Source organism: Calliopsis andreniformis, chromosome 6 (genome assembly GCF_051401765.1).
Source record: "Calliopsis andreniformis isolate RMS-2024a chromosome 6, iyCalAndr_principal, whole genome shotgun sequence".
NCBI classification, from domain to species: Eukaryota; Metazoa; Arthropoda; class Insecta; order Hymenoptera; family Andrenidae; genus Calliopsis; species Calliopsis andreniformis.
Window position 1 is genome coordinate 20,074,459 of NC_135067.1, and position 27,726 is coordinate 20,102,184.

A 27,726-nucleotide genomic window follows, 5' to 3' on the forward strand; every position below is an offset into this window, starting at 1 on the left:
ATATTTGGAATAATAATTTCTAATCCACAAGAAAATTTCATAGCATCTATTTTTTTTTAGAGCAAGTAATCTAATCCGTCGTTTTAGAGTACATATCAATATTGGGCATTTATCTGTAACTAATATTCATGATCATACAATTAATTAAATTTATAGTATTGAATACAAGTATTCATGTTTCTTTTTTTTTTGTTTTGTTATACAAGGTATTTCATAATTCATGGAACAACATCTCACCTTCTTGTTTTCGAGAAAATTAAATTGAAATATTAGTCGAGTACACGCGACTAATATTTCCAGTCATAGAATCTACTTGACTCAGTTTGTACCATGAATGATGAGACACCCTGTATAGCAAAAAACGCAAATGTCTTTTTGGCATTGTTAAGTTCCTTTGTAATATTATTATATATTGATTTCATAGAAATTTGTATGAGTTTTAACATGATATTTATATGGTTATTAGACTATAGAACATGCATGCAGCAACGTAGAACTGACGAGATAAAGGTGCAATAACCTGTATTATTCTAATGAAGTTTAGTGCACATTAGCTACTTACGTAGAGTACTTATATTTGAGACAACAGGATTAGTATTTTCTATACTTAGTAACGTATTTAACATGACGATATAGTATAACCTCGAAGATAATTTTGTATTATATTATTGACTGTAATATTTTCGGAATAATTTTATACATACAACACACCGCAAGTGTAATGCGTTAGTACTTACAAAAGATTCATATTTTTATGCGTACTTATATTATTCAATTTCAGGGCAGTATTCAATTTGAACATTTTTCTGGTGTATTACGCGAACTTTTATATTTACCATTTTTATACATTTTTTATAATAAATCGATTTGTTAGTATAAGATTGTTAAATCATTCAACATATCGTACGTCTACTATCGAATACCAAGCATGCGATCACATGTAGCAGAATAGAAAATGATTTTTTTATATTTATCGTCTTTTGTTTCAACGTTATAAACGTCTTTCGCATAACGCAAACTGTATGACGGCAATCTAATTGAATAATTCAATTTTCTTTAAACTATCCGTGCAATTTATTCTTTTACAAGATCTGACATACAGCAAAATTCTCTTCCACAACTTTGCCGCTGTTAATGTTCACTTAAATTATTTTTATACACTTGTATGAGGGGTTAACTTTGAATGTCACGTTATCCAAGATTCAATAAATATTGGATTTATTATTTCCGTTCCAGAAAGGTATTGCATTACTCTTAAACTTTCTATGTATTCGCATTTTATTGCCATGTCAGTAGAAATAATACAGCGAATTCAAATTCAAATTCCATGGCATACATCATTGAAGTGGGTTATGTCACAGTGCTACCAAAAACTAGTGATTTTCTCGAACGTGTTTCTTTTGATCGCAATATTAACGTTTGCATTAAAATTTGCATTTAATAAGTTTTTCCATTTACTATTAATTGAAAAGTTATTAACATCACAGATTAATAAACACTTCTAGATTAAACATTCATCTATTAGGTATGTGTCAAGTGTATTTTATCCACTTAAGCGCAGTTTAAATTCATGATTTCATATTTCACGCGAACCCTGCGCAGTGCAACAATCCACACTCAATTCCTTGATAAAATTTTGGGTAAAATGTATCAATAAATAATATACGTCCTCTCATCAGTACGTCTTTAACGCCACAGAATTTGAATTCGCCTTGCTAAAAGAAAAAAGAAATAAAAAAAGATCGAAATGCTTTGCGTTACTTATAAGTTCGTGCGACTTCTCCCTTTTTTCTCTGTGAAGTGTGAAAATTCATCGAAATATATTATTACTAAGAAACAACGAACTATATTTATTTCCTGGAACAAAAAAAGAAAGATTACTGAAAGCTGAAAAAAAGGAAAAACCAAGGCGCCACGAATTTCTGAATCAATCCAATAATCCTCCACCTTACGTTGCACTTGTCGTTGTTCTAGTGACATTGCCCTAGAGGCAGCGCTGGTGGCACGGCGGGATAGGGATTTTCGGTGGTGCGCGCGCATCCAGTGGTACGACGCGAGACAGAGGCAGCGGCAGCAGCAGCGAGCAAGAGAGCAGTGCAGAAACGGAATCAGATGTGGTAAAGTCCGTGAGTTGACAGGTCGCGGGGTGCACGAGAGAACAGGCGTTTCGAAGTGGCGGAGGCGGAGGTGGTACAGGGGAAAGGATTGTTTAACCGTGTGCGCGAGAAACCGTGCCGTTTGCCGAATACGAGGGAGTCTCTGGACGGACGGGTTCCCGTATCGGTGATTATGAAATGATTCTCTAGCCCGAGGATTTTTCGTCTGTGTCCGCACGGACAAAGAGGAAGACCGTTTGTATATCGCTGCTGTACGAGGGACCGTGCGCCCGTTCGTCCGTGGAAAACATCGCTGTACGCTGACGTCGCGGTATTCGGCCTCTCGTGTCGTTTTCCTCCGTGGGCCAGGCGTCCGAGCATTCAACGACCGAGGCAGCGTTCGTCGCGCGCGCGTGTCTTTGTTTTTTTATTTCGTCCCTTCTCGGGCTGGCGAACAGCTCTCGCCTGGCTAAACCCAGAGCCAGCACAAGGGAAAACAAGGAGTGCGTTCTAACACAGTGGTGTGGATAGACCGAAAGAAAGTTAAGCTCGGTGGTATACGGCTGTGATAAACACTAAACGCGGGCCAGTCGGAGGCCCTTCTTCGGAACGACACTCGAGCTCAGCTGATTCAAGGACTTGCTGCGAAGGGCTCTGCTGCGTTAATAGACGATAAATATGTCGTCCCCCAGCGCTGGAAAACGACGTATGGACACGGACGTTCTCAAATTGTATCCTTGAAAATTCGCTTTTTATTCCTCCTACTCGCTATTTCTGTGTGTGTCTCTCTCTATCTCACTTCTCTTGCTCTCTCCTTCGTCTCCGTTTTTTCTATCTATTTCTCTCTCTTTCTCTCTCCCTCTCTCTCCCTCTCTCTCCCTCCCTCTGTTATCCCCTCTCCGTCCCTTCCCTTGACATCGCTACTCTGCGCGCACCACCTCCTCCTCTCTCTCCCTACCGACACTCTCCCCACGCCTCCTCTCTTAGCCCCCTCTCTCCGCTATTCTCTGGTTCTCGCTCTTTCTTTCTCTTTCGCTCTATCGCACGTGCTTGCGATCGAGCGCAAGAGAGCACACCTCTCTGCACATGGTTGCGAATGCAACAAGACTACGTAGTACGGTTGCAGGCGAGTGTGCGTTGCTGCATGGCGGAATCGGTTGTTGTTTATATCAGTCCAGGATTGGTTTATAGGTCGACGAGGAATAAGGTGCGGTGCAATGTCAAAGCTGTTTTGATTAGAGGGGTATCTCTGTGGTTGTATCGGGGAAAGGCACATGTTACGTTTTTTGAGAATATTGAGTTTACAGCCTGGTTAGAACCTTTTCTCGTGTGACTTAATATCATGAAACTGCACACGCTGTATCGTGTTAGAGCCATAGATTTAATTCCTCGTTTCGTTGATCACCGAACCAGCTGTTTTTAACCAGCTGACTCTGTCCTCTGTGCGCAGCTTTGTCTCGTGCGCTAACGCTACCGCGCAGCATCTCGAGGTTAGCTTTCGTTTCTTTCCCTATTTTTTTTCTTTTTTTTTTCCCTATGAGTCGTCTATACAATTTCGATTTATGCAATGAATGACTTTGCTGTCGTATTTTTTTTGTAGGTATATACATGGACGCATTGCTATAAAGGTAGGATTTTCCGTATAGGATTAACGCTCTGATTGGCTGCATTCGAACTCATTCAACGTTGTTCGATATGCATTGAATCTACCGTTTTTGTTTTTTCATCGTTTTTTATATTGAGTGCGTGGACGCTGCGGCCTCTCGCAGAAAATCCTATCTTAACAAAAATAAATATGCACAGTGATTGTCAAAGAACGCAATACAGAGATTTAGTATGAGTCAAAGTACTTATATAGCTTGTTCGAGTATAATAACGTTGCATAGAATAATAGATCAGTCATCCAGGTTTGCGTCACTGGCATTTCGATTCGAATTGAAACGTTTCGGGAATGACGTAAAATGACGAACGTTTTACGGATGAATGTAAAAATAAAACGCGCGGTACGTTGAAGCGAGAGATACGAGCGGGGCGCAATCGATATCCCTTTCGCGAAAAACATCGTTATCTCCGATAAATCGCGTGACTCTAGTGACTAAATAATTTCCGACCCCCGTCGCGCGCACGGCTACTATTTGAGTCAGGTGCAAAGAACAAAGGTGCACCTTCGCGGAGGAACGCGATCGTTTCGTCGTTGCTAATGCTTGCGTAAACGAGTTCGTAATTACTGTTATCGTCGATAAAGGATGAATTATTTGTTGTTCATTTATTACGTGTTTACGATTTAAACGTAAGGTAACGTAACGTTGACGTTGCATCTAATTCAGGAGCTCCTAGCAAAAATAACTCTTACCCAGTTTCACGATTTTTTGCACAAGAACAGATTGCGGAATTTGTCGTCTGATATGATTCTATCTTTTTTTTAGGAGAACAAAAAATACTGTAGCATCTTTGATTTCTTGTTCTGTTTAACAAAATATTTATCGCAGTGAACATATTACATTTTCGATGAGATTAATTCTATTATGTTGTGAATTTCGTTTCTGACCTCTAGAATGTCTTTTTACTAAAAAAAAAATCAAAATTTTACGAACACTGTTTTGGTTATGAGGTCTTTAATTTAGAGGAAAACTAAGAAGCGTTGTTTTTGTTACGAAGTCCTTAATTGAAACATTGTGCACGCTTGTGTTTCTATTTTGACCTCGATTCGTAAGAAATCGATTTTTCCTGTAACATTGCGTTACGCTTATCACTCCGCGTGCACGCGTGTTCTCGCGTATACAGTTTTTTGCAGAGCGATGATAGAGTTTCCATACAAAGTTCTTTTATGCTTCGTGACATCGATCAGTCTTTGTCGGGGCTTAGCATGAAATCTGCAAGCATTCGTCGAGCAAAGTAAATTGCGTTCCTCCTCCCTCGCGCTTCCGTTCCGCGGAGTTACCGCGAATTTCAAATTCGTAGACAGCCTTTCTCGTTTCCTTGCACGATGTGTGCATAACACGTTAACGATAATCTATTTTCGCGTGGCGAGCGTCATTGCATGTTTTCTTCCTATAAATTTGTAACGTTCAACACCCGCGGTTCCGTTTCAACTGAATTCGACCGAATCTGATTTTTCGCATATTTTTAGGATTCTGTGCAGACTATATTTACTCGCCTTCAATATTGCATACGTATTTTTAGTGTACAGGGTGTTTCAGAATTATTAATTGTAGAGTTGTTCGTTTATTGTTGAAGTATTTTAGTACCTATATTTGTTCGGTAATTTCAATGGTACATAATTTATTACTAAGTAATAATGCAAGAGAGAGTTAACGAGAATTTCCCTAATGGCTGAATTACTTAATTAGAATCACCATAGTTAGTAGAAAATCAATTAATCGCTCGGGGCTGCTTATCTCATTACAAATTGTGCAAGCCGCAACTCCTGCTATAATTCTGCACAGAAAATAGAGTATTAGAGTTAACCCCAGGTCATCTTCACGTTGCCTGGCTTCTATTTGGAATAGTTACCAAAATTCAATACCATTACCTTGGAATCCCAATGTCACGCGAGAATTTCGCAAATGCACGATTTCAGTACATAGGACTTTGTCGACCATTCTCGATATTCTTCCAGAAAATGCGCTTGACCAGTGTTCTAGTCGAGCTAAACCCAGTAATCCCGTATCTAGATTAGCTCGTGTCCGACACGGTCGTCAGCGTTAAGGGGTTAACTGCGTAACCAGTCTTGGCAAAAAGAAAGAGGGGAATCTCGACAAAAGCATACCCCTCTAGGAATTAACCGTTTCGCAGATACAAAAGACTACTTCGCGTAAGAAACTAGCGTCCCGTGAACTCGACTCTCATTTACTAAAGGTATTCAACCTACGCTCCTCCCTCTGATACGACTTCCAGCACATTTTCTTATGGATGAACGCGTCGGTTCAAAGATCCGAGGAATTTCTCATATCGGCCGGCATTCGTCTTCTTTTTTAAAATGCGCGTTTCACCCGAGAAAAAGTTGGAGGTGACGGAACGATGTTCTTCACGGTGGCGAACGGTGAATCATCTTATTTCCGCGCGGCCACCGCGGTTCATAGCGGATAGTGAAAGTTAATTCTGCCGGTTAGCAGTCGCAATAATTAATTCGTCGGGAGGGAAGGGTTCACCCCGTCGCTTCTTTCGTCGACCGAGGATATTCGCGCTAGGCTTTCGTTCGCTTCTCGTCGCCGCCGCCGCTCGAAAGCTGTGTGTATACGTATTCAGCCTGGGTTATTTCGTAAACGCGAACGTCGAGAAAATTACGGCGGTTTCTGACTCGGTTCGGTTGCAGGCGTGCACTCTTTGTCTTCTTCCGCGTCTGGCCTCGACAAGTTACTCCCTCACCCTCTCTGTCTCTACATTTCCCTTTTTCCATTGTCGTTGTTATTGGGTGAGCCTTCTAATCTTCGTTTTAGGATGACATTTTTATTTTTATTTTTCTTACTGGGTATTTCTTCTTAGTTCTGTGCGTTTGGATTCAAATCATTTATTAAATGAGAACTTTTTAGGCGAGTTTAAAAAGAGATATTATAATTTTAATGAAAATTCTTTTATAATAATTGATTTTAATCTGAAGGTACAGAAATAGAGGCAAGTGTCCTGTAGAACAGTATAGGATACTGCTAATATAAATTGGAACGCATTAAAAACATCGTTTTAAGGTGTTGTAATATGTATCTATTAGAGTGTTGATCGTATGATCACGAAGGCTCACCTTGAACGCCCACATGACACGAATGACAAGGTTTGCTTCCTCTTCTAGAATTGCAACCGCATATTTATATGCATACACCTTCAGCTGTTTCAACGTTATTTTTATTATACGATCTATCTCGTTCGCGTCCTATGAAAAGGCGAGGGACAATAGTATCCGGATTGTGTTCAGAAATGAATAGAATGATGCAGCTTTTCAAGTCCCATTTCGATGCAGCCTCTAGAGCGTATTTGTATCCTATTCACTTTCCTTTCGAGTTAGAAACAACGTAGAAGCTATCTAGTGATTCTGTGCAGTATAAATACCTCTTCATCTTAGATATCCCGATGTTGGATAATCGTTCGTCGAAGTGGAGCTTATCTCCTCGAAAGAAATGGATCTAGGACGGTCGTGGTTGACAAAACTGTTCAGGTAATCGAATTCGAGAGTCGAACGTTGTTTAGGCGATCGAGGTTCTACTCTACTTTCGAATCGAGTCTCGTATTTGTCTCACATTGCCACGTAATTGCATAGTTGTGGTAAATTACATTCGGTGAACCTGTGTGTATCTCCATAATTTCCATTAGGTCTCTAACAGCAGCATGTGTACGAGTGGCAGCGCGTAGGCGAAACACACGTGGTATGTGGTTCGGGAAGTAATTCAATTATAGACTGGCGATACTCGGCGGACCTCTCGGAAGATTTCTTGTGCGTCCATCAAAACCAACCTGATCAATTACGTGATAATTAACGCGCTTCTAGGTATGGATGGTTAATGGTTCACCGTAATGGCCTTAGTGATGGCCATTCAATCAACTCAATTACAAATTTTCAATTCGATCATTTCTCTATTTTTCCAATCACTCTAAATGCTATTTCAAATTGTAACTTTCTTATACATGTTTTGGAGAAAAAGCGCTCTTCATTTCTCAGACCCTGCATTTTTCAATTTTAATGCATTCTTTATACACATTTTTGGTATCCATGTTTATTCAGTATACGATATGCAATTTAAACACTTTCGTGAATGTGAATAGAGGCTAGTGGTCCTCGATAGCTTTTTTATTCGGCCTGGTCCATATGAGGTCTGCGGTATTGTGGCTTAAAAAATGAATAACGAATACGTGAATGCAGTTATCAAAGTTTTACACGCATCAAACAATTTTGAAGCTCTTCTGAATCTTCTGTTACAGTAAGGTACGCGTATACGATATTTTTGATTTTGTTTATTTAGTGCAGTTTTCAGAAATGGCGTTGTCTTTGTAAAAAAGAGGACATCCATTAGAGCATTTAAATTTTTGAAACTGAGGTTGTTCAAAATAATCCAAAGTATCTTAAAGTCTGCTGCTAAATGGCTTTCCCAGAGATGCACGTTTGGTGCAGTTTTACCTGGACGTCTATCAGCGAGTGTGCACGCGCTTTCAGTATCTCGTCCCACGGGGCGTTTTTTTCCACTGAATGCTCTTCCAGTTCGATGAAGTATGAATTATTGTTCTCTGAATATCGGAGGATCGGAGTTAATAAATATCGAAGATATTTACTCGAGATCGATTTTACTCGTACCTGGTGAAATAACAGTAGGGACACGTGATGTATAGGGAGTTTCAAAACACATGGCATGTCTCAAGTTTATTTTCCAGCGGAAGAAATCGATGGTAAATGGTTTCTACACGGGTATTAAAAAAATATAATTTGAGGAGATCATATATATTTGTACTTTTCTAATTACAGTTTATATTTTTATCTTATCTTTTGAAACACCCTGTATATATGTATGTATTCTATGCGGCCGTCTTCATCAATCGTCAACTCTACAATACACTATTTTTTATTTTGAAGTAAAGTAATTTTTTTCTCTCTAAAATGTGCTGGAAGGGCAGAGAAAAATAATAAATAATACAATATTAAAAGAAAAATTTGAATGATGCATATCTGCATCCTTATACATTATTTCCTATTTCCATATTTATTGTCAGCAATCAAGTGTCGTAATATTTTTGACCAGGAGTGTACGTGTATAGCGTAGGTTTTTCTTTCATTTTTGTCTTCCTTCTGTAGCTTGAAACGCAGGAAACTTGGATTTCGGGATCTAAGTAAGTGCAAAGGAACGAAAAATGAGTTACAGTTAGGTCATCATCGCGTTCAGTGCTTGACCTTGTTTACGGCCAGGATTACATGCGCCTTTCCCCATCCACAGTAGTTTCGAATGTGCGTCGTCTCGTCCCGAGAAGATTAGAACGCGACGCGTGTTACGTTGTCGCTCTTATCATCGCGATTTTTCCGCCGGGTAGAAAATACATGGCACAAAACGTACTCTGTTCTCCTTCTCTGTTATCGCTGTCGATTGTCTGTGTCGCTCCGAAGATCATTGCCTTTTAATTGCTCGCCGATAATGCCCCGAATCGTGGACGCTTTTAGGTTAGGGAGTGAGGCTACTCAACAGGCGGCAAAGAGAGTCAGAAAACGCGCACGCACGAGATACTTGGCTGTCTATCGCCTTGTACCGTGTTTGTCGAAGTCAAAAATAAGATTAGGAGTCAGTGAAGGCGTCGGTGGGGATAAACCGAGGAGAATACATGACAGTGGTGGGAGTCGGATTTCAGTAACAAAAGGTTCAAGAAATATCAGAGGAACAAAGACATGAAACTAATACGACAGATATAAAGTTACGCTTACGCTCAATGAATCGAGAGTTAGTGATTTCTATCTACGGATAGCTACACCTGTCCAAAAAAATACCTTGCCTTCTAACACGAGTGCATTACCTGTAACATAACCTATGATTATTTCTATTCGTTCTCTCTGAATCAGTAATTACTATTTTTCGGCCAGGTGAACGAAATTTAGTTCGCGTTTAGTCTTAACTCGTGTCTTATAATACGAATATCGAACGTCGTCGATAAATGCGAGATCTAGAAGGCTTGTCATCCAAAAATAAAACGCGTCCAAGGGCGTAGCGCAACTCTGGGTGTCTCTTTTGAAGAATCTCACGCGTTCTGCGCAGATAGAGCCGATAAAGGCGAAGTGGATTCGCACGTGCAATTTATTTCGATTCGACGACGCAGCGCGTGCAAGTTTTCGAACGTCAACCCGAGGTGGGGAATATGTAATGGGCTCTCCCGTTGAACGGAGCGAGAGAAGAGATCCTTAGAGAGAGGAGGACAGAGAGAGAACGATGGGAGTGGGTCGTGGAAACAAAGACAGACTGCTAGGGAAGAAACCCAAGTGGTGGGGGCAACAAGAGGTGGGAGAAATAGATTGCCAGGCTGTCCTTAGCGAAACGCTGGCTCGCTGGCTCGCTGGCGGGCTCGCCCGACATTGTAAACAACAACATCGCGCCAGAAGCAAATGCTCCGTAACGGTCCTTCGGGGATTGAGCAATCGTTTCCGTTCCTCCATCCCGTTTCGTTGTCCATGGTACACCTTGTGTTGTTTGCGTTCCGCTATAGGGGAACCTAGTTGCCATCGGGGTAACTGAAATGCGTCGCTCGTCTTGGAGTTCGGTCGGTTAGAACCACTGTCGGTGTCATCGTTTTCGAGATTTCAAGATTACAATTGGTTTATGAGGGAAATAACCCTTGTCAAATTGTATGATTTTTTTTTGGAAAGTGGATGGTAGTCACGGGCACGACCTCGAGTATAGCAAAAGTGTCATTCTTCAGTAGACGTGGAAAGTTTGACTGAAAAAAGTAAATATTTGACAAGATAATGGGTTCTAGAGAATATAGATAGGTTTAAAAATCTGTAGTTTTAATCCTCTCTCTCTTTCTTCCGGTTCAGTGAACTACGTCGATAACATAGAGCTTCCCAAAATATACCGATCTAGATTTTCCACGAGGTCGGTAAACTCGTTTCGCGTGATGCAATTTCCATAAGAGGATAGATCTGTCCGTTGCCTCGACTGTGACGCAATTTCCACCGATCGTACTGATCTACGTTCCACCAATGCGTTCCGTGTTAATTTGTATGTTAATCGGGGTGGTGGCGTTGCACTTCCGCGAGCCGTTTGTGAAAGTAAATGACAATGGAATTTCTCGTCTACGCTCTCGAAAATGTAACGCGTTTCCGGTGGAAGAGTGCTTCGACAGACCTCGCGATACCAGAGCCATAAAAATCAGTTACTTTCCCACATAGGATGGTCGATACGAAATGGGAGAAAATTTAAGGGGTGATTCTAGACATTATTTTAGGGGTAGGACCGCTTCTTCAATTTTCCCACATCTGTAGTCGAACTGCATACGGTGTACAGAAACTATCTTTTAGTTTTTTATTTCTAGTTGAGGGGTGTCGAGGTCTACCATTGTCGCGAGCATTCAATGTTGCGTGTATAGGTGTATTCACGGGGTAAGACGTGATTTTCCATGCAATGAAGCTAGAGCCAGTTCTGGCTGAGAGAGAGCACCGTAACGCTCGCGTGTAACCGCTTGCCAAAACAAGAAAGTGGTTTACCCGTACATCGAATAACATAGCACGCATTGTGGTAATTCGATTTTCCTTTCCAGCGGTCTCGTTCACTCGCGGACTCGCATAGGGCAGAGCGGGAAAACGGAATCGACGCGGCGGTTAAATGAAGGTTTTAAGTTACGTTTATACAGGGTGGCTCAGAAAGAATCACCTCTTTGAATATCTGCCATGACAATGGAAAACAAATTTTTTGTATACAAATTGTTCGGTACTTGAGAAAATTTGTTTATCAATGGAGTCAGTTAATAGTCAGGTGAGGGTAGATGTTGGGATGTTCAAGATGGTAATTCTTATTAGTCCACCCTGTATATTTATGTAGACTACGTAGAAGTATACGATAGAATATTAGAAAACAGATTATCCTGCGTCGTTTGCCCATTGTTACGGTCCCTTGTCAAGCTTTAATATTTTTATTCATCTTCGAAACTGTCTTCCAACTGCCATTGTACCTTCATAGGATCTCAAAGGCTACAAATCAGCCTTTTTATTAAATTAAATCTGACGAAGAAAAATCCAACTATGAAATAACTTAATTGACCAGAACAGTATTCCATAAAGCGGTAAATTGTAATTCGAATTTTCATTACTTTGAAACGCCTAATCACAGTAGGTCTCTTCCTTTGTATTTCTGTTCGTTTTTCTTCCCTACTCCATTTTATTTCCGTCTCGACGCACGTCTCGCGAAATATTGTTCAGTGAACTTTCTTTTGTAGCTAGACTGTTAGGTCCGTTTTTCCGCTCCGTTTTGGCTAGTTCCGTTGCTTGTTTTCGAACTCTGTTTCCGACCCCGTTCCAGCTGCGTGCGCGTCTCTTCCACGAGCAAAACTTGGTACATCCTCTCGAATTATTTTACCGCGAATCCTCGGGATCAGTTTCACGGCGGCTTGCAGCGATCCACTCGTGCGATGAAACTACAACGCTGGCGTATTAAATAGTCGGTGGCTATGTAATATCGCGGGATGCAGATTAAATAAGAGAAATCAGTGATTAAAATTAAATGTAGCGTGAAACTTTACGGGGTATATAGTTTCCCATAGATTGATAGTTTTCATCCCTGCTGGATTGTTAAGTACGTCTGAAGACTTTAGTTTTCGTTTTCACCGCTTCCCTTGACAGTTCCATTTTTATCTCTCGGTAAAATTAGACGTGCTCAAGGAGAAATGTTTCGCTGGAATTATATTTTATTAAGAGCTGTTCTCTCTGGTATTATTACAGGTAGACGTTGAGTCTGTTTGAGGAGGATATTTTGGAGTTTATGTTGGACTTGATTAAAGTTGGAGGATGACGACGACTTCTGGATTAAGGTTCTTTTAGTGCGGAATATATTTAGGACTAGCTAGAGCTTTTTCTCGTATTGCGTTTTCAGATGAAATTATTTTTTTTTTCTTGAAGTGCATTCTAGCAATAAAAATTTTGTTATCAATAGCAGTCCACAAATGGAAACAAACTAAACTTGAAATACGTTTCTCACGTATTGTTGGTAAGATACATTACCCAGCAGATAAAAAATAAATTGCCTCTATTTCTCTCATAAAACACGTATGTAAAGAAATATAGAATTGGAAGAAAGTCTGCGCAGAACATTCATGTGTAGCAGTGAGACTAGAATAAAGCTCTGAAACGCTACACCAACGAATGTAGAACCGATGATTGAGCCTGCCAATCGATGTCCACTCTTCACCGAAACGCTTTTAATTCGCGTCGAGTTACCACGACGCGCAAAGTATGTCGGGATCTCGTTCAGTCACGCGAGCTTTAGCTTCAGTCGCGTTGATCGCGAGGATAACGTTACTGCCGGACTTCTGACACGATTCCGCCCCATTCCGCCATCGGTTTTTCACAGTTCATTGCACTGTTTCCTCGTCGACGCTAAATATTTGCGCTGTTATTCGAATGTCCGCCGCCGCGGCTTTTTGAATCACGCGTCACAGTATCCCGCGAGCTGGCCGCGTTTCAGCCCGAATGCCTTTCAGAATTACAGATTCATTGATTTCCTTAACCCGCCACGCTCAACACAGAATAGAAAGCAAGCATGAGGTGACGATACTAGGAGGATTAAACGAATTTTCCGTCAAATTCTACGGTCCACGGGGCAGTAAGTATCACATTCTATCTCATTTTGTCTGTAGATAAGTTTGAATGAATTTATGTGACAGATGACCCCCTCATTTGCCAAATCGATTAACTCCACAAGACAAAAGCATTTATATTTGTCTTAAATATAAGAAGGTAAGCATTAATCAAGTGCTTCGAAACTACAATTTTAAAAAATTCAGAAAGTGGAGTAATCACTTTGGTTTGTAAATGTGCTTAACATTTAGATGAATGTTTAATTGAAAGATATTAGATGACTTGGAAAATACTGTTGGATTTCTCTGTTAGAAATTATGAAATCGAGAAAATACAGCATTTAAGGAATTGTAAATCTTAATGATAAAGAATTGGCCTCCCTTCTTGAGAAATCTTACAGAATTTCTTAGTCATTCATTTAAAGCTTTAAAATATGCAATATAATTTCAAAGAATTCAACTTATTATCTGAATTTACTTAATCAGCTGAGTTCTTTGATGTAGCTTTAAATAATTTTACTTTTAATACCACGTACTTGGAATAAACACTTGTTCCAATTGCTAAGTCTCGAGAGATACAATGCCCTGTCATGTTGGAGTACCACAGATGTACTCAGGAAAACGTAGATTTTCGATAAATGCAAATACCGCGATTCTGTTTCTACCTTGGGTTGTTTGCACACCTCTTTATGCAGACTCACTCAACTCGTTCTCTCTTTCTATTTACCTGCTACTAAAAAATATACAGCCTCATTTAAACAGTTTATAGAGGCCTTGATGTAGCCTTGATAGAACAAGTGCGACATTTTTTCCTTATCATCGTTTTATCTTGATGCTTATCTTGAGAAGGTTTGCGCAGGCAAAGCGTTCTGTACAAAAAGAAAACAATTTACTTAAATAGAAATTAATTCGTTCCTCCATTAGGAAAAGATAAACTAACGATATGACTAATATAATTTACTTAATGGGATATCACGGGCTAATTGAATTTGCTAATTATAATATGAATTACATAGTTAAAGGTTTGAAAGTGTACATAGCCTTCTCAATATCCTCTTCCACAAGGATGTTACTTCTCAAAGAATCAACAGAATCAATTCCTTGACAAATGATAGTTATCGCTGCTAATGTACTTAACCTGTTTTCTATAGTCAAACAGTTGACACAGTTCAACGCACAGTGTTACCGTAACGAATGAAATGCTGATACGGTGACAAGCTCGTCAGCCTGAATTTTATCGAGTTTCCTCAACCTAGCCTGCCGATGCACCGTTAGCCTGATCCATCGTTTCCTGCTCTCCTACAACCTTGCCCCGCGAAATTGCGAATAATTCATCGGCGTGTCGCGGACACGTATCTCAAGGAAGGAACGAGCGGTCGCGAATCGTCGTTTCACGTGCTCAATGTACGTTTCCAGCATTTGATATTCCAAGGTCATCTCTCCTCTGCACCGGATGCGCTTATGCAACAGTGTGTGCGTGTGTGCCAGTATTTACGCTTTCCTTTGGCCGTTGCCAGTCGGCACGCAAAAAGCATCATCGTTCAGAGTACCTTGACTCTTGAGTCGTCTTATCGAGAGCTTTCGCCAAGCTTCGAAATCCGCAAGTGGAAACGCGGCTTTACTCGATCTTGTCTCTCCTCTCGCCTCGAGCTGCTCCTGTTGCGTGGTTGGTATTCATTTAATTTAATTTCTTCTTGCGTGCTACATATTTTGCAAAGCGTCCCGAGCAATTTTCTGTAAAATTGAATGTTTGATAAACCCCCAGGAGTGTTTCCGGGGATTTGAGCGGATTTCGCATACGCCCGGGTGAACTGCAATCCATTTTCCTCTCTTAACTCGTTAATTGCCTCGTCGGTTTATAAATTGTTACACCACAGTGAAATTCATGTAAAATAAGGAATATAAATATCAGCGGCGCGCAGGAACGAATCGATATCTGTATTTAACAGTTCGCCGTGGTAAATGTTATTCTGGGATGATGTGACGCGAAAACGCGTTTTCGATTTAATGTTATTTGCTTTCGGCCCGTCCTTCGGGAAATTTTCCATTTTCATTATGCCGCTGTTAGTTGGGTGAAGCAATCGATTACCTTTATCGCGTAGTCATTCGTGTGTTACAGCGATTGCTGTAACCCGTTGGTCCTCATTCACGATTGGCAAACACCGCACCTACATCAAACACACGCAGATTTTTCTTTTCACTTAGCCCGTAGCTATTGCAAACCCGTTTAACCCGTGCTTAAGAAAATTGAACTCGGTTCTCGCATGGTCTCTAGACTGACATAAGTAGAAACCAACTTATAATTGCCACGTTCACTATCATTGTGCAGACTGAAATTTATTCGTCATAAGTGAAGTCGCCTTAAAACGGTTATATTCAGATTGCTATTTTTTCTACTTCTACAATACCTAATCTTTCAAAACAGATCTCATTATAGATTCGGTAGATGAAGGTTTGGGAAAAGGCTAAAGATAAAAGACTCTGGAGGAAAGAATCTCTCCAATCGATATCGCTGGCCGTTCGAGTGATACATCTTGCGGACGATCATAGTCGCGCGAGGTGAATTTATAAGAGTACTTTATTGTGTCAGATTAAGTATACCTAAAGGGTGGTATAATACTGCAGTCTCTGACGAATTAATTTCCAATTTTTCTGCGAATAGGAAAATTAGCAAAACAGCATGTAAAATTAGATTTCCTTAATTCTTAATATTTCTGTAAATGTACCAATATCACTTCTCTGTTATACTTTTTTTTTATTTTTTAATAACTCGTAATCTCTTAAAGTTGTGTAACAAACAAGGCGTGAACCATCTGCGTTGATTCTCTTCAACCTGTTCGACGGCATCCACGGATACGAGTTTACTTACATGACTGCACAGTATTGCTAATTGCTTCCATAGTCGACCATCTAGTTTCGCTGCTTCCTTCGCTGATAATCGCCGCACTTAGATAAACTCGAACGATGTCGATATGCGGACTAGATGTCCTCGAGACTCGAGACCATGTCAATTAGAGACGAGCCAAGAAAAAAAAAACAAGATAGGAGTATGATTACCACATTTTCGAGACAAAGTTAAAGCCACAGTATGTGTTTATCATTCAGGATTTGGAAACCACCCTTTTCAGTATTTTGTTAGATTTCGTGGGGACTCGATGCTCGTTTCGTTCCCTCGTAAATAGTCCGCTGCGGTCTTGGGCGGTAAAAGTTGGCGAAGTTCGCGCTAATTGGTCGACCTGCGGCAGTTTATCCCGCAGTTTTAAATCAGATTGAGGCGTACCCCTATTTAAATTGCGTTGCCTACGTTTCTGCGCGAGGCCGCGTAATTTCGTTGATTCTCCGTGGCAAACATGAGAGCAACCGAGAGAAGCTCTAGAGGAGCCAGAGATTGCTTCGCCGAGATAAACGGTGCTCTGTTAGACCAATCAGTACACCCAAAACGGACTGGTGCGCAAGTATTTGCGTTCCTGGATTAATATGCCTTATTTTTCTAGCAGAAATTGATTGCTCCTCGGTTATTTCCTGTTTTCACGGACGGTAACCTTAATGGTTTGAAACGGCGCTGCTTTGGACTTTCACTTACACTCCTAAAGCATCATTGCTATTATCAAGTAACACGGAAACACGTCAATATCTTATAGGAAGATCTGATAAAACTAAACAATTTCTAAATATTGTTTTGTTAGATATCTATCTAGAAGCTGAGATAAAATTAGTTTGAATTTCTAGATCGATAGGAGAGTCAGTCACACAAGTATCCACAAGGTGATAAGTCTATTCTTATACCGTATTCGTGATAGCTTCACTCGTTAACTTGAATTACAGTATCTCACGGAGAATATGTGTCTCTTATTGTTAGCTTCTCCATAAACTCTCAAACTTTGGACGCTTCAAGGCTCCCAACGAAAAGTCACACACAGCCAGCCCTCCTCAGCGACTCGTGTTAATCGCAAGGCTCCGTTGCACAGTTTATACGTATCTCACGTCGATGATAGCCGCCCCGTTTTATTTCTACATCGCCAATGAGTAAAATTGCGTAACGTGTGTTACGAGCACGCGGGCAGTCCGTCCCTTTGCACTCGTATTTATTTTCGTTATTGCCATCTGCTTGTGCGGTGGCTCAATTTCATCCACATCTAACATGGTCAGTTTAAAAATCGATCAAATTCTCAGTTATTTCTTTATTCCTCCGTTAGTAAACCAGGAGTCTGGGATTAGGTCAGTAGGTGACTTTGGATTTGCTTCTATTAATAGTATACTGCCTTTTCATTTTGTATCATGTGTTGAGATTATGAACAGTGATAGTCAGCGACGACCACAGTTAAAAAGTCTTTGCCTAATGGTACTCTCCAGGTTTCATCTGAACTTCTGTCAACTGCAGCTCGAGGAAACAGGAGCACAGCTATTTCAAAGCTTCCAAGAACGAGATACAGCCCGACTTTGGTAACATAGGCTACTTTCCGATAAGATTAATGCATCGTTTCCGTTGGAACGCTGAAAGACACTCGGCCCGCTCTGGGAAAACAAATTACGAAGTTGGGCGACGCGAAACACATCCACTGAAGCGCTCTGTAGCCGAGAGACTGTTTAGCAAATCGTAGAACTATCCCCGGTAAAATTAATTTATAGTTTTCTCAGGTTGCTTTTTAAGATGAACAGTAGAATCTCTCGGCTGTCTTCGCGCGTTCATGGGTACGATTGAATTCAGCTAGACGTGCTAACAGGTATGATTTAATGAGGGAAAAAGTTGCAATTTTCCTGGAACTCGCCTCTCTCGTTTTTCTCTTCTTCCAAAGTAATTACACGCTCGTGACAAACGACGAGTAAAAGTCGCTGTGAAATGATCACAGAAGCGACGCTGGCTACTGATAAGATTAACGGTGTCTCGTAACGTGTGTACCAGTTGGAGGCTTAGCGAGCCTTGTTTCCTTTGTGGAGGAAAACTGAGTTAGGATAAGGAACTGTTTACAGTTTGTCTCGATGCAAGATCACGACTTGGAATTAGGAGCTTGTACAGGGTGTTCGATAGTGCGTCTGACTTGGGACTTATTCTACTGACTGCTGTGCCTGACCTGGCTAGTACACGTCAGCAGTAGAATAAGTCTCAAGTCAGACACATTTTACGCGAATTTTAAGCCCTTTCTCAGTAGTTAATAATTCTAAAACGAAGCTTTAAACACATTTTTGTTATCTTTAATTTTCGTTTTATTTTAGGTTGTAAAATGGTCTGAGGTGGGGACGAGGTAACGCGTAAAAATAATTCCAAGTGAAGATGAGTGGTACCATCAGGCTTGTATCGAGACAACACTAGTCTCTAGCTTTCAAATTGGAAGGCATCTTTTTGAGAGTCTAGTATACTTATCGAACTTAAAATAAGAATAATACCGTCGTTATATTAAAACACAGTACAGCTGTGAAAACGCGGCATTAGAGATCTCTCGAGGAAGTTGGTCATTGAAAGGTGCCAGTGAGGAGATAATTTCCAAGTCATAAATCACAATTTCTCTTCACAAGCATGATGCAACTCCATTAAAAAGATGCACAACCCATACAAACTTCCTCTAGCTTTATTCGTAGTATATCTAAAATGAAAATTGATCAAAATTGGTGTAGTCTCGGGAAGCAGTAACTTAATTAAAGGGTTCAGAAAACGAAAGAGGCTCGCGACACCGAAAACAGCGGAGGGGCTTTTGATAAAACTAATTTATTCCCGTTCCATTAGCCCCTCGGGGCCATTTTTCTTTGACGCCAGACACCGTGAACGTGAATATCTATGCCGCGTCCGTGCACCAGCCAACGTTTTACTGCACAAAGCGTACGGCCGCGTTTGGAGATGCCTGTAAACGAGCGGTCGACGATACACGTCGGAGATACCGTGCGGAGCAGCGTGACCCACTTCGACTACGGCCCTCTGATACCGCCCCAAGATTCCGTCGATCGTCGATGCTAGAACCCATGCAGGGTTTATGGCCCCAGCACCACGAGAGCAACAGTACATATATACGGGGAAATGGGTTCCGTGGACGATCGAGGCTCGTCATGGCGTCGAGGCGATACTAACGATATGGCTGCCGAGGTGTAAGGTGGATGTAGCGCTCGATGTGAATTTGTGTCACACGATTTGGGGGTTGGTGAGTGCTGCTAATGTCTTATGTTCGATCGATTTAGAAGGGAGTAAGGTTGCGAGGTTATTGGGTGGTGGGAGAAAGTAGAACAAGAGATCACCTTTTTTTTTATTACCCTTAGGGTAGTTTACATTTACTAGTTTTATTGGTTTTTGGGTGTAATATTGTCATTTTTGTGATGTAGATTTTTGTTCTATTGTGGGATGGGGTGACCTCTCTCCTCGATGAATTTTCTTTTCTTTGCATTCACAATATTTTCCTCAGATTTCTATTACATTTGCTTGCATAGGAAATGCGTTTCATGTTTTGACAAGTGATAGAATTGATCGATAGTAACTTGCTTTTCCTATGAGGTCAGAGTGTAGCCATTAAAGGAAGGTTCCGAAGAACAGAGTGCCTAAGGCGCATGTTTATTGTTCTTTGCGTAGAAGCCTTGTTGCGTTCTATGTACCTTGCACAATGCTCAATCGAGTCGATGCAAAGACTGAACGCGAACAAATACTGGGGTCTGATTGAATTTACGAAAATAGATGGAGAACTTGTCGATTGTATCGATGCTCCTCTCGCTGTTCAACACGGTCTGCAAATTTCCTCTGCAAACAGTACTTAACACAATTAGCCCCTTGTTAAACGGTCACACAAAACTTTTGCCACTGATTCGCGTGCGTATTAGTCTCATTCAAAAGGAAGATTAATTTTAACGTGGACCCTGAAACATCGCTGCCCCACTCGTGGCTCGTCAGAGGCTTAGAGAGACAAGCGGTCTCTTCTAGTCTTCTGTTTCCATTAATAGTTCACGTAGCTGCGTCGTCCCGAGCTTTAAATTCTATCTGCAGACAGTTTCTCACTGTCACTTGCTGCCAAATGCAATCGCCACAGGAAGAGACAGAGCGGGGCCGTAAAATCCCTCAATGAGGTTTCGATTTTGTTTTACCTTTTCAGACTCAGAGAGAGAACTCGTGAAATTTAATATAAAGTTTAGACATTCGCTATAATGTATTTAAGAGTTTTGCTGCCTAGGAAACGCGAATGCCTTCAATTTGCACACCTGGTAACTCGTTTGTGCATTTGGTGCTGCAGTTTGTTGAATAGGATTTTAATTTTTGAAATACATTAGAAGAGAAAATTTAGAGTAGTTTTGTGGGGGTGGAAAATTGGAGACTGAAAGGATTGAGGCAGAGTGACAATATCTCAGAGCAGGATTGCTCAACCTGCTGTAGAGTACTAAGCAGTTTCTTTTATTCTATAGTTCTCCTCCTAGTTCCTAGTTCACTTAGAAACTAATATTCTAATAAACTGAACACGTACAATATTTCAGGTTCTCGCTTCTGAACATAATTCCTACCCCTTCAAATGTCTCTCCCATTCGCCATCCAGATCTCACGACGCTGCTACATCTCTTCCATCGTCAGCACCATCATTGCACCCTCATCGATCTACATTCTTCATAATCCCCGACGAGCAGCCTGAACGATTCTCTGCATCCACTTTCCCGACTGAACTAAGACAAATTACTGAGACAATTTGAATAATCTGGAGCGTACTCGACGCTGTTGGAAGTTGATTAGCATGTGTCCGCGAGCAGCCAAGCGACACTCGTCGTTCCTTCGACTCGTTTCCGCTGGTGGAATTCCTCTGTGTCGGGGTCTGCTCTCGTCTGGTTCAGTTGGACGCCAAAACTACGTCCGCAAAAAGAAGCATGGGAAACTGGGAGAGGAGGATCCTTCGGTCGGGAGAGTCTCTCCAGGCCATAATTTATATGTAAATACAGTCGTCACGTTCGTTTACATCGGAATCGGGACGGTTCTACCGCCGATGTCGCTTTCATAGGCGAAACTTATCCGATTGAGGCACAGAATTCCGCCATATATCGCGAAACGAATGAATAGCGACGAGGGGTTCTCGAGATATTGATCTATTCTTGCACGTTACTACACGTTTAATCATCAATTCCGATGTTGTCGGGGAAAACACGGTCGTAACATTGTCAGGCTTATTAGCTGCGTCGTGTCTATCGGAAGCTTCGTTATTGTGTTACCCTGAAATAAAGTTCCATCGATCTGAACCATGCGAAGGTATTAAAAATCGATGGCGATTTAATTCAGGATGAGGTATCGATGCTCGAATTCCATTAGCTGAATCGAGCTTGGGGATTTCAAAGGTACGGTGGTTTCGATTAGTCTGGGAGGTAGAGTAAGGTCGAAATGAACTGTGATGTGTTATTTCGAGGTACTGTATTTGATTAGATCCAGTGGATTCCGATGGTGGAAACGTCTGTCTGTGGAAACTTAGATGGAGCTAGTTGTCTTGGGAGAAAATGGTAGGCAAAGAATATACAGGGTGATTCAGAGACACACATAAAAAAAGAATCATAGTATCCAAGGCAAAAAATTCTTCGTTCCTCCTTCAGCAACGAAATAATTCATTTAGTAGCACAAAGACTAAAATAATCGATTGGAGCCGCAATCACAGAAACTTTGCATCGAAGCAACTCGATAACCGTTTATCAGAAACCGATGCGCTGCGTCCTCGGTTCATCGCGCTGAACCTGAGCCGCGCAGCGCAATTGGGCCGACGATAAATCACAATTTGGCTTGATTAATCGTCCACAGTTTTCTGCGTTCCTCCATGTTAATCATATCAGGTTTATACCTCGCGTCTCCTCTGATTAGGATTAAATTGACTCTGCGGTGGTTGCGTACCGTCCGCTCCGCCAATCGAGACTAATTAGCTTCTCATCGCGAGTTTTTCAATGAACGAGCCGCAATCGCGTTTCAGCCTTAATTTCAATCGTTCTATTTACGACGACGAGGCGCACGCATTGTCGCTCATCTGTCGCCGATAAAAAAAAGGTCGGTCGCCTCCCCTTATCTTCATTCGCGAATATTAATTCCATTGACGAGTGTCCGACACGCATAATCGTTCGAGTGCGTTCTTCGGAATACGCGTTCGAGGATATTAAACACGTCGATGGAATCTCGTTTATCCACCGACACTTCTGCCCCTCTCTCTTCTTCTCTCCTGATGAGACTGTAATTTCGTTTTTTCTCCTTTTCGTCGCGGAATTAATTTGCGTCGACATTTCGTGCAGTTACCGCGACTCGCATTCTAACCAGCGCCGTTTTCGCGAGTTCCTTTCGGCTCGGTGCTCTCGACTTTTCTTTTGCCCACCTCCGCCTTCGCTAAGCCGACGTTAAAGCTGCGGATCTTTTGTTTCTTTTTCCGTCGTGGCTACTGCTACTTCAGCGAGTACGCCGAGTTCGTCGGTGTAAGAGGAATGCACAGAAGTTGATACTAAATAGAACCGATTTAATGGCCGAATACGAGTTTCGTTATTGCGAGGACGAGATTGCTCGAGATTTTTTGCGATAATGCTGGATGGTAATTGCGTGATAAGGGCAGACGAAGATTCGAGGAAATTCTCGGAGATATGGTTTTGTTTATTTCAAGCTGCGTTTCTACTTCTTAAGAGTAGAATGTTTCAAGTGAGCGGCTAGTGTGCATCAAAGATGCAGCTTAATGCTCTATGCAATGGGAATGCAAATTAATAGCGTTCTGGATTGAGTGTTGTAGAGGTAGGAACGCAGCCCAATAGTAATTGACACTATATGTGCTGGACCTAGGAATGCACTTTAATAGTACTCTATATCACTTGTTACAAATGTAGGAATGCAGCCTAATGGGTCTCAGCGCCACTTGCTATCGATCTAGGAACGTAGCCTAATGATGCTCTGCGTTTCTTGCTCTATTATGTGTTCATGAATTGATCACCTTTTTGCTTATCCTGAAACACATTCCACAAGTGAAATTATTCAAATTAAGTAAACAATTTTACACCAGACAACTGAAAGAAAACTCCTAATAAACATTTCTTCCAAAGAAGGCTGTTCAACCAGATGGTAAGAGAAGGGGATGCATTAGAATTCCACGGCATCTTTTTCATAAGCAGTATCCGGTTTCAGCGTTCGCTTTTCATAACTCTTTCACTTAAATGCGTAACTCGATTGGTAGCGTAAAAGCAAGGATCTACTTTCGCGGGCGTCGGCGGATATTGAATATTTCGTAGGAAAAACGAGACCTTAATGGTTCCCACGAGCAAGTATCAAAGGTTTCGCATTTGTTTCATAACCCTATCAGCTTGTTGAACGATGCTAAGGATTTACGTTGCTTTTTCTCCAAGCAACGAGAAGTCACGATTACCCCCATCAACCATTTGTGTCGAATATTAGCGCGGCTAACGTGCATCAAAAACAGCCATAAAACTCTGTCGGCCAGAGATTGCGCTCGTAAATGTTTTCTTAGTATACAATGAGGCTTTTCATCACCTTGCTACGATCTTATTAGCTGTTATCGAACGCTGTATCATCTATCTTAGCGCGGATGGACGACATTGTCTTCGTGGGAGCGGGTTCAGATAAGAATATCGTCGGAACAAAGCTGCGTAGTTATCATTTTTATCAACTTCCTCGAACGACAGGGGAATCTAGTGATTTTTCCTGTGTTTTTCTTTCACTAGTGAACTTCATTCGTGGAATGGTTGGGTTCAAAGTACCGTGTCGCTTAGCAGCTGTTCGACTTGACTCATCGCGGTGTCAAGGAAATTTTCTTTCCATTAGCAAGAAAGGTGTTCAACGACTCGACTGCGATAGCGGAAAGTCATTATTTACATCAGACCAGAGAACGGGGATAGAATGTAATCGTCGTTATCAAGAAATGTCGCGTGTACGTGTGTGTAAACGGAAGATAGAAACAACAGCTTTTATGCCACTGGTAGATCTGATGAGAATTTTGATTATTAATTGTAACGCGGTAGGGTTCGTGATTAGATTAAGCGTTTCAAAGAGTACCTCAGTGAATACTACAGGAATTTACCTTTAAAATTTATTTGGGTTTGGTAGCTGTATGTAGATTTTAGTAAAGGAAGATGTTCATTGTTGTACTTTTTTTAAACCAGTGGGTTTTGTTACGTTAACAAGTTGTATATTCTACATTTTTCACCAATTTTTAAGTTGATTAAATACCAGTAATTGTACTGCATAGGTATACGTTTTTTTATTCTCCAATTAGAAGATAACTAAAAGTTGAAAAAAATACGTGTACTACGTTTACTAAATGGAATTATTGGAGTATCGAGTAACAATTGAAATTTATTTTCACGTTGAAGCAACGAGAATATATGTTTCCAATTCGTGTCACAATAAAACGTGCGTATTATTCCAGGAAATGGTGATCGAAATTTCGGTACCTTCATCGAGAATCAAATCATATTACTTTATATATAGAATAAATTGCAATTTACTCATCGGCTTCAAATGAATAATTAATGTTCATCAATCAGCAGTCGAATAACGTTATTCTCGTTAACGAAAAGAGAATCGAGTTAAATTATGTCGATCGAAGACTCGGCTGAATATCAAAAAACAGAAAAAATGCGACCGAAATAGAAGAATACGAGTTTCCTGTCGTATCATCACTTAACATTCTGTCGCGTTAATAATTCACTGCTCGACGTGAATTGATATTGATGAGGTGTTCCCGGTGCACTCGCACAGAGAAAATGCTTTTCAGATTCGCAGCGTTGCTTTCCATTTCTGTCTCTCGCAGACGTTTTGCCGAGTGATATCTCTCGGCCGGGCTTTGGTGTTCCTCAGCCGCGAGAGGAACGCTGGCAATAGCTTTCGAGCTTTATCGAGATATCGCTGCGCGCTGCGGCGAAACAAGAGCGCCTCGGTAATTGCATTTTTCCCATTCCCGATACGTGTCTTTCCCGCGATGCCTAGTATCGATGAAAGAACAACGAAATTCTATTTACATGCCGCAGTATCTCGAAAATGGGATCTGCTGGCTGACCAGCTCTTGCCAACGTTCTGCCACTAGGCATCTTCTTAATAAGGCCTTCGTAACAGTTTTATATAAAATAACTTATGTTAATTGGAAGAAATTAATGTCACTGAGAGCGGTGTTAAAAAATTAGCAAAAAGTAGAGAAACAAATATGCCACCACCAGCGAAGTCTATAGCAAGAAATCTACATGAAAAGATCTTCAAAATTACCCTGACCCACATAAAGGTCATGGTACTATGAGCGCATTAATACTCGTCTTGCATATCAACATAATGGTCACACTAATTCATGAATCAGAATCAACAGACACAAAGCTGTTCCCTCGGACACGATTACCTCGCACAATCTTAGCTCTCAGCTCATTCAGGATAAAGAGTTTTTCATCCAATTCCGCGCACGAGTTCATTATTGCGGTAATACGAAAAGTAGGAGACGACGCAGAAATACCAGTTAATTAATTCGAGCATAAGAGACGCATAGATACATCGAGAAAAAATACAGAATTGCGTGGATATCGCGAAGGTGACCCCGCGAATGAAATTCCTGGCGATGGTGTGCGCGCGCGCAACAGTCTCGCGGAGAGAACAGGAACGGATGGCCGGGGGTGGTTGGCGGTAATTGCCATTAAGAGGGAAACAAGATAAAAATGGACAACGAAAATCCGATAGACGGTCGGGGCAAGCATACGAGGTAATCCTTCCCCGTTATGAGCTGGGAAACGCAGTAAACCTTTTTTTCCCTCGATGCGTTCAAATTGCTACGCTTCCAGCTGACCCATTTTCCGCGCGGAGAGAAGCTGTGTCTGCGTCACGGCTGCGAATTATGTTGTGCATAAGAGAGCCTCTGCCCCCTCCTAACAGGTCCCGTAATCCCATAGACCCGATCACGTGTAACGCGCGATATCGGCGCGAGCGGTTCTAAGGCGGGAACGAAGGATTAAATTCCCATTTAACGAGATTTCGTTTTATCAGACTGAACTTGCTTGCCAAGAGGCTCACGATGCACTGTGTCACATTGACCCTAGAAATAGTAGGGGTTGGGGTACTTCGAGCCCATAACTCTAAGCATGTTTTGAGCTTCAAAGAAATTGTCGTAAGATTGATATAGATATTAAGAGATATTAAAATTACATTATATCAGCGCACAAAGGCGAGATTCTCCGTACGACTCTGCCAACCGTTTTCTATTCGAGGCTCTCGCTGCTTCGAGCAGGTCGAACAATACGTTCGTCTCGAAAATTCCTCCTGCGCCGTCAGAGATCGCGTTTCCCACTCATGAATCTTTACAGGTGCCGTCGCTCGCGGCGTCGCGTTACCTGTGTCGATTGTGCTTGATGGATTTCCCAGGGAACGATGGAAACGCGAGGTGGAAACGTGAAAGTTTTTCCTGCTCGCTCTGTTTAATTGGAAGGGAAAAACGTAAAATAGAACTATACGTTGGAACTGAATAGTTTCAATATAAAAGATTGTTAAAGCTTTTCCAATTGGGTGCCGAGTTCATTTTGAAGACTAACATTTGCGCTTCTACTTCTATTTCTGGGTAATGGTTATTAAATAGACCATGCTGAAGTTTAAATACTTTCCATGGAAGAGTTTGACAACAAGTGTTATGGCTAATACAGGCTGCAAGTAGAATAAGTCCCGAGTCAGACACGATTCTGACTCAAACGTAATTTAGTCATTCTTAATTCTCCCAACGCCTTCCACAAACATCAAAATTATCTCTAAACTGCAGATGCAATTCTCGAAAAAAATGTCTAGTAAAGTAATCTGACAAAACCCCTCCCACAATCTCGATCGCAATTTCCTTCTCATCCGCTATCTCGGTGCGTGATTCAGGTTAAAAGCCAGCAGGCAGAGAGCTAGCACAGCTCTGTGGGCCGTTTGCTCCGAAGGAAAACATTTGGATAGCAGAGACCTGGTGCACGTAGCGATCGAAACAGCGCCGTCCAGAATAACCCGCGAGCGTGTGTTTCTGCATTAATCTAATGAAAAGCAATCTCAGCGTAGTTCAGGCAGCCGCCGTCGTCTCGAAGATTTGTTTGCGCGAGAATTTCAAGCCCCAGAAAACTGTCGCTGGATGCGATCGCAGGCGCACGCGTGCACCAGCCGAGAATCGTAGAAATGGAAAATTAATGCGTGGCCCAGTTCGCGTTGCCGCGCGCGGGAACAGGAAAAACTGGGTCACTGGGCCAAGCTTGGAGGGAACGCCGAGCTTCGTATCGAACTGCATCCGCCATCCGTGGACGACGCCTCGGCGACGACTTCTTCGTACCGTCGCAGGGTGAAAACCCTCGAGCGTGTCTGGAGAGGGACGTACCTGCGGTGAAAAGCGACGCCGTCGACGACAATGCGTCGCTGGACGAGTGCCCGGCGCTTCGTTGGACGCTCCGAGGTGTCCGTAATTGGGGA

General features: G+C 41.6%; 1 protein-coding gene across 2 annotated transcripts in view; it reads left to right on the forward strand.

The window, feature by feature from the left end:
- The first annotated feature begins 2,609 nt into the window (after positions 1-2,609).
- The window catches only part of Ubce2h (ubiquitin conjugating enzyme E2H), a 30,495-nt gene continuing 5,378 nt past the window's right edge, over positions 2,610-27,726 (forward strand). Inside the window, exons 1-3 of one of the 2 annotated variants that reach the window (XM_076381582.1) lie at positions 2,610-2,827; positions 13,296-13,372; positions 19,069-19,463. In XM_076381582.1, coding sequence (XP_076237697.1) covers positions 2,775-2,827; positions 13,296-13,372; positions 19,069-19,406 — 468 coding nt within the window. In that variant the 5' untranslated portion in view covers positions 2,610-2,774 and the 3' untranslated portion in view covers positions 19,407-19,463. Of the gene's footprint in view, positions 2,828-13,295; positions 13,373-19,068; positions 19,464-27,726 lie in introns of those variants that run through there. The other variant, XM_076381581.1, reaches the window with a different exon arrangement.